This window comes from Pteropus alecto, unplaced genomic scaffold (genome assembly GCF_000325575.1).
Source record: "Pteropus alecto unplaced genomic scaffold, ASM32557v1 scaffold45, whole genome shotgun sequence".
In the NCBI taxonomy this organism is placed as follows: domain Eukaryota; kingdom Metazoa; phylum Chordata; class Mammalia; order Chiroptera; family Pteropodidae; genus Pteropus; species Pteropus alecto.
Genome location: NW_006442491.1, coordinates 11,662,975 through 11,674,163, shown reverse-complemented (window position 1 = coordinate 11,674,163; position 11,189 = coordinate 11,662,975). Strand labels below are relative to the sequence as shown.

At 43.9% G+C, this 11,189-nt stretch overlaps 1 protein-coding gene across 2 annotated transcripts in view; it reads left to right on the top strand.

Moving 5' to 3' along the window:
- Positions 1 to 2,783: 2,783 nt before the first annotated feature.
- Positions 2,784 to 11,189, top strand: part of LAMP5 (lysosomal associated membrane protein family member 5) — a 16,669-nt gene continuing 8,263 nt past the window's right edge. Inside the window, exons 1-5 of one of the 2 annotated variants that reach the window (XM_006921595.1) lie at positions 2,784 to 3,039; positions 3,562 to 3,734; positions 4,110 to 4,241; positions 4,367 to 4,472; positions 5,915 to 6,103. In XM_006921595.1, the coding sequence (XP_006921657.1) occupies positions 2,976 to 3,039; positions 3,562 to 3,734; positions 4,110 to 4,241; positions 4,367 to 4,472; positions 5,915 to 6,103 (664 nt within the window). In that variant the 5' untranslated portion in view covers positions 2,784 to 2,975. The remainder of the gene's footprint in view (positions 3,040 to 3,561; positions 3,735 to 4,109; positions 4,242 to 4,366; positions 4,473 to 5,914; positions 6,104 to 11,189) is intronic. The other variant, XM_006921596.3, reaches the window with a different exon arrangement.

The following is an 11,189-nucleotide window of genomic DNA, read 5'->3' as shown; positions in this document are numbered from 1 at the left end:
ATCTTCATGTATTTTCTTCCATCCAGACTGGATTTACTATTTTCACAGGGGTTTTTTTCTGTTTATATAAAATAGCAATCATCCAGTGGCATGAGATTCATAGAGGCTAACAATAAGTAAGTACCTGAATTGAAGAGAATCCTTTGAAGAACTTAGAGGATCCAGAGGACATTCCAAAGCCAACATGCTTGGTCAAACTTACCCCTGACATTTTGTATTGACTACTAGCAGCAATGACAAAAACTGACACAGCCATCATCCACAAAACTATAACTGTTCATGTCAGTTTCTCCTACCTTTTCTCCCACTCCAGAAATGGAGAATGAAGCAAATCCTGGAAATGTTTTAAAATTTATTTTAAAATATGATTTGATGTTAAGTTTTGCTCCTTTATCGCCTCCTTGGTACCTTTAAATAACTGAAATACCTTTTAAGAACAATTAAAATGTTGTTTAACTGATATAGGTGAAATTTGTAGGTATAATGATCCAACTCCTATTGCAACATAAAAATCACTGAGGATAAAATGAATAAATTTATGTGTATTTGTAAGAGATGTTTAAGATTAAATACTTAAAAGGGAATTAAATTAATTATGTTTGAAGATGATCCTCCTAGGAAGAAGGGGTTAATGTTGCTTGCTTTTTTATTTCAAGCATTCTATTGTGTCAGCAGAGATCATTAATGTCAGGTATAAAAAAAAACATTTTCAAATGAACTACCATATGATTTATAAATCAACTATAATAATTTAAGATTAATGACCAATGCTACTTCCCATTTAATATTTTATTAAAGCAGATAATCATGAATTAATTCAACTGATCTTTTAATAACTTATAAAGTGAGGATATCTGCAATATATATCACAAGAGAAACTGTCATAATCTTTTACAGATATTTCTCTTACTCGTAGAATGGTACTTGTTTGTATTTGGGTTTCCAAAGCAGCAAACACAGTGCAAGTAGTAGGTATTCAATTAATGTCTATGGACTAAATTGATTTGTCTTTTGTTTTGAATACTTTATATTCATTGTCTCACTTGGCCTATCCAGCCCTCCCTTGAGCTATTATCCCAAGTTTTTAGATGAAAAACACTAAAATCTATACAAGGTCACAAAAATCCTGGACTGAAATCTATCCATTTCTTTCCTCATTAAAATATTGGAGGAAGAGAGAGGAAGAAAGAGAGAGAATAAAAATGCTTCATTACATATGTCTCATTGTTTTCTAGTTTTTACAGTAGTACAGGAAATATAGATCTAATAACAATAGCTAACATGACAAGTTGTAAGGCATATAAAATTTACAACTTCCACTCTAAACTGGTAATAATTAACTTTATATCAATCACAATTTTGCCTCAATTCTTCTTTACATAATCACTTATGTAAAATTCTTGAGAAATGTTTGGATTAAATCTCAAAATATGGAGATAAAAATAAAGCTACAATATTGATCTAATTATTGATACAGGAATAGGCTTGAAAGAGTAATTATATAGATACTTTGGAGCAAATATTATGTCAATATATTATTATACTTAAAAAGCATTCTGTACATTTCAGGAATGTTATAAAATTTAGATTTCAGCTTGTTATTTCATCACTAAATATTTTTATGGAAATCAAAATATGGTATATTTTGGGTCAAAGTATTATATAAGAAAAAATAAAGACAATCTCTGCAAAGTTAAAACGTAATTTTTCTGCTTTAATACTAACTGACCATGTGACATTTGGGAAGGTCATTTAATTTCTCTGAGCCTCAGTTTTGGGGTATGTATAACCACAATAAGGTGTATCTTCCCTTGCCTGCCTTCTAAGGTTGTAGAGAGGATCGAATTTGACAATGCACATGAAAATACTTTGTAATTTGACACTTAATATGATATTGCTTTATGACCTATTCCTGATTATTCGCATAATGAAATCCTCTAAGAAATTAAATATTTGGACATCACTACCATTAATGAGAACAGCATATTTATTTCTAAAATAGCTGCATTCTGATTCTGATTTGTGGAGGAAAAAAATAAAGAAAAGCTTCCAACAATGTAAATATAAGAATTAGCTCAATAGTATTTGTTTTTCTGTTCCACTAGAGGCTGAGGAGTAATATCACTGTGTGTGTACATAACTATGCACATTACTGTCCTAAGAGACCCTAGATATGCCTCACAATCCTCAGAGTAGTCACAATATAATGAGTGAGAGTAGGTAGGTGACCCCAGATTTCAAAGTCCTCATGCAACCAGAGAGCAGAACTCACAGAAAATAAGCCCAAATGGATATACTGCATTGACAGACTGATGGCCTCATTTGAAAAGGCATCAATTTAACTTTAAACCGATGAGCTCATTGAGAAAAGGGGATATCACCAAATGCAGGAAACTGTTGCCATAGCATTTTTCTTTATTCCTGCCTACTCCTCCACCCCCAAAGCAGCAACAATTTGTGCTCTGCTGTTTTCTTTCAGGAGCCAGATGCATTTTTATTAGGTGATGATATTTACACCACATAACTGTTCTTAGGAGGGATATAGAATAAGTCCATTAAGTTTCTCAGGACAGATCATCTTCGTGTATGCAATTGCTGAACAGGAAACAGACTCAGGGAGGATTTTAGCACCCCCCTCCCCCGAAATTTCATTGGCCCTCTGCACAAGCCATGCCACATTCACTTCTGCAACACAACCGATTCCTTTCAGCACTCGCAGCCGTGGACAGCTCCCAAGCCGCGCGGTCCATTCCTCTGCAGTGAGCAGAGCAGATTCGTGTAAAGCCTGCATCGGTCGGTGCAGCACCCAACACCAAGTCCTCGCCAGCGCGCACAGAACACGCGCTCCCTCCCACCTCCCTCTCGGCTCCCCCGCCCCTCGCTCACCACGGCTCACTCCGGCAGCGACTTTGAGGGATTCCCTCTTCGGCGGCCTCTGCAGCAGCACATCTGGCTTCATTCGCTGCTAGGCAAGCATGAATCTCCGCGGAAAAGACATTCTCAGCTTCACCAGACTTCGAGTTCTCCTGATGCTGTTCCGTGAGTAGCGTTTCGGCGACCGCGAGGGCAGGGTGCACTCTTTTCAGAGAACAGAACCGGCTTAGTAAAGTCAGTAGCCTAAGGTCAAAATGTGGCCCTTAATGTTTTGCGAAATTTTTTCTTTTCTGGGGGGTGAGGGGTGGGGCGAGGGCCTTCTCGCCAGTGGCGGGGAATTCCCCAGAGAGCCATACACCTGTATGCCATCTCCCAGGCAGATATACAGCCCTGCTTCTTGAGGTTAGAGCATTGGTAAGATTCGGTTTAAAATACTAAAATAAAGAAAAATGCCAGTCAGTCTACATATTAGGTAAATTTTAGAAAAAATTATTAGTATTAAAATTTAACAGCAAAAAGTTGAATTTGTTGGCGCTAGGTTAGAGAAATGGCTCACAGAGAGCACAGCAGCCTTCGGGAAGAGAACTTTGTCACCCCAAGCCCGCAGACCACTATTTCTTCACCCTTGTGCCAGAGACGCGTGGGCTCACTGAGCCCAGAACCGATAGGATATTTTTCCCCCCGCAGATACAATGGCTCAAATCATGGCAGAACAAGAAGTGGAAAATCTCTCAGGCCTTTCCACTAACCCTGAAAAAGATATATTTGTGGTGCGGGAAAATGGGACGACATGTCTCATGGCAGAGTTTGCAGCCAAATTTATTGTCCCTTATGATGTATGGGCCAGCAATTATGTCGATGTAAGGAACCTTTTTCCTCCCAGCTTGCTCCTGGGGCTCCAGGGGCGAAGGGCACTCTCCCTCAAGGCCCTATGAAGACCTGGGTCGCCCTCCTTCCCCCCTTGCGCCCCTTGCAAGCTGCTCCCGAATGCTGCATGGGGGTTCCGGCTTGTAACGCCTTCCGCTCGCCCTGCCTGCTTTGAAAGTAACCCCCCTCTCTCTGCTTCCCTAACGGCGGGGTCTGCACGTAGAGCATCTAACCGCATGTTCCCGGACCTGGGAGCGCGCGCGCAAAGAAGCGTCCAGGCGTGCAACCCGGACTTTGGCCGCACCTCCCTTTACAGCCCCCACCGGGGGCGGGCGCGCTGAGGGGTTGCGGGGCGTCTGTGTTCCCAGCTGATCACCGAACAGGCTGATATCTCACTGACCCGGGGAGCTGAGGTGAAGGGCCGCTGTGGCCACAACGAGTCAGAGCTGCAGGTGTTCTGGGTGGATCGCGCGTACGCGCTCAAGCTGCTGTTTGTAAAGGTAACTCTGAGCCCACCGCGCAAAGGAGACGCAGACTCCGGGGCGGGTGTGGGCAGGGGCCGCCCCGCAGTTTCTTCACCTTGAAGCTGCGGAGGAGGTTGACGCGCGCCTCCCACGCTTGTCAGGAAAGCCACAACACGTCCAAGGGACCCGAGGCGACATGGAGGCTGAGCAAGGTCCAATTTGTCTACGACTCCACGGAGAAGACCCATTTTAAAGACGCAGTCAGTGGTGAGCAGAGGCCTGCAGGGCTTGGGAGGGAGTCTGGGAAAGCGCTGACGCTGCAGAGAGCGCAGGCCTGAAGTCCGAATTCCTCAGGATATTCGGAAATTTTATGGAAACCGATCCCGGCTTTGTGCTCCCAGGCCAAATCCGCTCGGGCTTGCTCTCTAGGGCAGAGAAAGCGGGAGAGCAGATAGGTCCCTTGGACCGCAGGCCTTGACGATGCACAAGGAACCCCGGGCGGAGGACCAGCCGATCACCCGTGGCCTGATTCCGGAGCAGACGTCTCTTGAGGGTCTGTCTTCCCCTGGCTGCTCCAGGACAACTTATGATTTGTCCTTTAGAGGAGCGCGGAGAAGGGCAAAGCTGTATTTTTATTTTTCTGCACCCCGATTTTTCTTCTCACGCGCTGAAACTTGACGGGGGCAGCACGACTTTACTTTCGGTCAATATTCGGTGGCCTTCAGTACCTTTTTGTGCAAGGCAGCAGGGCTCCCACGCCATCTTCAGTCATCGACTGCAGTCACCCCAGAGCGCATTCTGTATCGTGGCCTAATTTATTAGGTTTTCCTGGCCATCACTCTAACAAAACACCCAGATTCCCCAAAAATATTGTGGCAAGAAGAACATCCATTCCCCAAATAACAATGTTCACATTTGCAGGTACTATCAAAGGCCACGTTTAAATTTATTTTGTAAATTTTCTAACCTACTCATAATGAGGCCTTTGCTCACCTGAGCACCTAAGAAAAGATGTTTATTGAGCACGTGAAAGAATACATGTCATTTCTTCCTTTTCACTCCTTTTTCTTATCACAGTAAAAAGAGCATTTTCTTCTCTTCATCAAAATGCATATTCAAGCATTTTCCTAGTTAAATTAGACCCCACCACCACCACCACACAACACAAATAAAAGGAAAAAGGGTGAAATCCCCAAACAAATGTATGCCAGAAAAGGAGAGAGAGGAGGCAGGCCTCAAGAGGTGTATAGATGTGCTCAAGGGCATTCATCTTCCCAGGGCTCCAGAAATCAGCCGTGCTTTGTTGAAGAAGGTATTTTATTTTTGGCGGGTCAGTGTGAAATGTGGAAAACCAAGTCGCTGTTCTCTGTGTTTGGAATCTCTACTGGTTTGGTTTTATAGAATAAAAAGGGTTGAGTTTTTAGGTATCATGCTCTTCTTCCAAAAAGAAATCCCCAAATTTCCAAAAATTCCAAATCAATCGTTTGAGCCCTTGCTTATGAAGGAATGAGTGTATTTGTGCTTCGACACCACTTGAAACCATAAGCACAGACTCAGCCCCGGCAGGGCAACATTGCCTGGCCACACAGGGGACCAGAGAAGGGTCTGGAGCTGAGAGGCAAGAGCCAACTCTCTGCAAGGAAGGTTAGGAGCAGCCAGGGTTCTGCCATGGAGAGGGGCTTAACCATTGCTCTGGGCCTTCCTTGCAGCCGGGAAGCACACCGCCAACTCGCATCACCTCTCTGCCTTGGTCACCCCAGCTGGAAAGTCCTACGAGTGTCAAGCTCAGCAGACCATTTCACTAGCCTCAAGCGATCCGCAGAAGACAGTCACCATGATCCTGTCCGCAGTTCACATCCAGCCCTTTGACATCATCTCCGATTTTGTCTTCAGTGAAGGTAGGTTGGTGAGGTGGGGGTGGGAGGAGATGGGGGTGGGGAGGGAGGGGAAGGCTGACTTCAGGATGGATGTGGAAGGAGACCTGCCAGGGTCCCAGGCTGTTGCCACTTGGATTTTCTCTAGGCTGACTGGACACTGCCTCCCTCTGTAATATTTTTCAAGGACTAAAAGCAGTAAACTGAATCATCAATTTTCTTCAGTGGCTCTTTTTTCTTTCCTCTCTCTTTCTCTCCTTCACTTCATTCCTTGCCTCTCTTTTTATTCCTCTCTCATTCCCTCTCTCTCAATATCATCTTTCTCTCCCCCTCTTCCTTTGCCAAAAGAAGAACCTTGATAGGGAGAGAGGTAAGAAACTCAACTTGGAAAAAATACATATAATTTTGGTACAAACCTTCCAATCAGAAGGCAGCTAAAAATCTCAAGTAGTTCCCTAGAGAGCCATGGATTGGAGAAGGGCCTTTGCTTCTATGGGCCTCAGTTTTTCCATGTTCTCTCAGACACTTCCAGCTACAAGTTCTACTAATATGAGTTAAAGTTTTAGTGTGGCTAGAATGCAATAGGTGTGTGTGTGTGTGTGTGTGTATGTGTGTGTGTGTGTGTGTGTGTAAGTCACATCCAGATCATAGAGAGAGAATTATGAAGACCTGCCTCCATTCAGCACTCACCTTGTGTAGCAGGGATACCCTCAAAGCTCCTTGGAGGCATAGGTCCCTGATCTACTCTTCCTTGAAATGCTTCTTCTCAATTTGTGCTAGCCCCTTTAAGTGATCAGGCAAGATACAACTGAGACACATTCAGGGCATCCACAGTCTCTTGGTTCTCTGCCTCCCAGCAGAGGTAGGGCATGAGGGGAATCTACCTTTCTGCAGTTTGTCCAACAATTTACACTGGGGAATTTTAGGGTAAGTAAATTCTTCAATTCATTTGTTTTCTCTTTCTTGTCTGGGGGAGGTTGTTAAAGACAGTTTGATATTCTGTTTATTCCTTGTGGTTAAGAAATGAGAAGACATTCTGATTGCTTTGTGGATGACTTCCTTTGAGCTGGGGCTCCCCAGGTGAATACAACTATTTAAATGTGCAGGATATTAGGGAATCCCCATCTGTGTCCAATACAAATAATTAAGTCATTTCACAAGGAATCCAGCTTTCATAAAATGCCCCTCTGACTCAAACACTATACTGAATAAAATCATGGCCCCCTGCCTGATTATTCAGAAAGCATTTGGGAATTCTATCTCCCTTAGAGAAGGGCCAGATTCTTTTTCATCTTTGTATTTTTAGCACCTAATACAGTGCTTGGCACATTGTAGATGCCCAGTTAACTTTGGCTAAATTGCCATTCTGAAGCTGTTGACTCAATTAATAGAGATTCCAAAAGCTTCAGTGCCAGGCAAATCAGAATTTAATTGATTTAGTAAAGCAGTGCCGTACTTACCTGTTCACATGAAAGGATGGGCTATTCCATTTAATGTATTTTCTACGAAATTGAAACTAAACTCTAAATGTCAAGACCTTAACATTTTTTAAAAAATGTTTCATTAGAAAAGTATTTATAAAAGTAATAGTGTCTTTCTTAAACTGAAAATATTAAATATAATTAAATATAATTGGACTTGTGATTATTGATGACCAAGAATTTATTATGAAAATACTGAATTGTGTAGAATCATTCCCCAGGGTCCCTACCATAGATGCTTTTGAGTTTATATGTGTACTTTTAATAGTCTCTAGTTACTTCTTGTTTTTTACTGGCTTGTTGTTCTTAGGTACTTCTTTACTTCTTGGTGCTAGTGGTGCTATAATTGCTGCTTACCAGAACCTTATTCTAGCCCACTCTGGGTTATTTCTAAATTGCTGCTTATTTCTAAATTGTTTATGGACTGAGAAATCAAATCTCATGGATGTTTAGGATTGTGTACAAAGTAAGAGTAAATGAGAACTGACTAAGGACGAGAGCTACTATTCTGAAAATTGATGAAGTTCATGGCATGGACTTAATGACATCTTTTATTTGAAAAAGCAGTTTTCATCCACTTTCAGGTCCTAGAGAGGTGTGATAGACTTGGAGAGTTTGTAAGCTTGTATAACTTCCTAAATGCAGATATATTAAGAACAAGCAAATTGCACTTGTCTCACCCAGGCTTTTCTGGATAATAATTAGGATGTTCCCTCCTGTATGGTACCCTGGGGCTCAAGCCTTGATGCTTGGGGGTGGAGGTGGGGAGGGCATGGGAGGGATAGGGAGGCACCTCATTCAGAATCACTCACTGGATGATGTGCTTTGTGTGGCAGGGATTCTTTTGCTCCTGGCTCCTGTCTGTGCCTCTCTGCACCTGCCCCTCACAGTGTTTTGTAAGGGATCATTTTATTTGATTTGGTGGAATCCAAAAGATTTCTTTTTTGGCCCCCACTTCCAAGAATAAATACTCAGAAGTGTTGCTGATGCCTGTGTCGGTGTGAGTGGAGCATGTGGACCTGGGGGCAGGGGACTGGTCATATCTGCACACCCACTGCAGGGGCGTGTCCATGCAGATGGTCATCTGTGTGGAGGGCCCACAGCATAAGGGTTTCTAGTAAGGAACCTAGTCCCCATGTAAAGGGGTCATGCTCCGCAGTCTGCAGTTCCACACCTGCCTACTTAATAGACTCTGAGAAAAGCAAGGAAGGGTCAAGGAAACAGATTAGTGGACACTCACAGGGCCTGAGAGCAGCCCCAATGAGGTTTGACATCTTTCTCACATAAATCCCTTTAGCGCACTGAGCTTGGCTACCACACTGATCCCCAGTGAATTCTCTTAGCCAGCATGTTTCCAACTGCTGTATGCACACGAATTTTCTAATGTAGTGTGTACAGATGTGGTAAATTTTTTAATGTTCAGAGTTTGGCTCAGTAGATCTTGGGGCAGGGCCCAAGCATGCTCCAATTCTAGTAAGCTTCCCAGTGATGCTGCGGGTCCATGGGATGCTGTAGGGGGATTGAGGGTTTTGAACTGATCAAGGGAAAGATATGACCATGAGAGGCAGTAACACACAAGCTTTATTGGGTGGCACTTGGGCAGGGTTGCATGATAAGGAAAGCCCCTGACAGCATGGTATTGTCCAGAGGGACGGACCTCGTGGACCACCATCCAGAGCGGGAGGAGAGCAAGGGACCTCCTGGGCAGGGGGAAGAGAATTGGAGAGGAGGCTTATGTGTCTAGGTGATGTCCTCAGCAGCACAGTGAGGAGCTTCTGGGTCAGAGAGCACTTAGGGGCAGCAGAGAGGCTCCAAGCCTTATAAATACAAGGCCCTGTCTTATCAATGGGTAACAGCTATTGGTTGAGATTTGGTATGCAAAGTGAGCAGGCTCTAAATGGCTAAAAATCTACTTGTCTGGACTGTTTTAAAAGTAATTGGATGTGTAAAAATTTGAGTTTGGCACCAGCAGCCTTTTTCAGCTAATGGATCTCAGTCTGCACTGAAGAAATAAACCTTCTAGGGGCCAATACTCAGAGGCTATGCGGGCTCTTTCCATAACAAATACACTTTGTACAGCAATTGCCACCCTTCAGTTCAAGGCACTCCACGTTTTTCAACTGGGGTGGATTAGCTTGTCCTCCCACAGTTTATTTGTAGTGTGTCCCTTTGAGGGCCCCAGGAGATTTCTGTCTGTGATGGGATCGGGGATTCATCACTGGCAGGGAACAAATCAGCCTGAGTATTGTAACAGCTGGAATTAAAGGCAACTTTTATGCATAATGACAGAAGGAACATAATAGAACACTAAGGGTGCCTCTGTTTCCTGTTATTAAAGATTCAGGTTTAACAGACATTGAAAAGTTACCACATATAGGCTGGTCCCTTTTTAATCCTCAAAGGAGAAGAACAAAGCAAGCAACCTGTGAAGAAGGTACCGCAATCCCTGCTTACAGTGGTGAAACTGAAGTCATTGGTGAAGGCTGCACTCCCATTGGCTGCCAGGACTGGAAGATAACATGTCTGGACATTAGATTCTGTACTCTGAGCCTCTCAGAGGCTCAGCTGCTTCTGCTGAGTAACTATAATACACACGTGGATGCAGGAGGCACCTTTAGCAAGGTTATTGGGTATCCTGAATTTGTGAGCTTTTTATCGTTGCTCCTAACAGCATGATTGGGAGATGCCGCCTGATCTGTATTTTATCCAGAACCAATGGAAAAAAATGATTTGCATTTCAGTGGAAATGAGCGTGCCTTACCATTCTCTGCACACCTACCCCCAGTAGAGTTCCCAGTGGCAAGCTGCCATGCCACAAGTGCAGGAACAGCTTGCTGATGCTGATCCAGAGAGATGTGTAGACCCGCAATTTACTTGGCACCTCCCAGGCAAGAAACATGTCGCTGTAAACAGTTGCTCCTCAGGGCCTCCTGTGTAAGCATCTAGAGAGAGGTAATCCTGTTATTAAGACTCCTGAGAACTGTGCTGACAGCTGCAATGTGGAGCCCCAGTGTAGGGCCATGCTGCTAGTCAGTCTCAGAATTCTGTGTTCCTGGCACTGTCCTGGAACATAGTGTTTTAGGTTGGGTTCCCCAGAAGCAGATCCCATGGGAGAAAGTACAAGTAGTTTAGGAGGTGGTTTAAGAAAATACTTGTAGGGGGTTGGAGAATTGAGATAGGGAGGCAAAGCAGCCAGTACAGATGCAATAATGAGCAGGTTACCACTGTGGGTACCTGGGGCTTACATGGCTAGAACCTCTGGGAGAGAGTGGAGAACCCGCCTCAGAGGTATCCCACTTGAGGGGTGAGGAAACTGTCATTGACCTGCTAACTCCTATCCACTCCATCTGAGTAAAATGTAAATCAGGTAGTATCTCCCAATCATGCTGTTAGGAACATTAGAAAAAATGATAAAAAGCTCATGAATTCAAGGTCTGATCATCTTTCCAACAGCTGCTGGGTTCGGGGAGAAGCATTGACTGTGGGACTTCTAAAATGCCTTATAGTCAAAATCCATTGGAATGTGTGGCAGTGGTGAATGCCAAGGGGACAAGACACCACCTGTGTCTGCCACACCTGGGTGCTGAGACATGGGATCTTTTCCTGCCCTGATGGCGCTTACAGGCCAG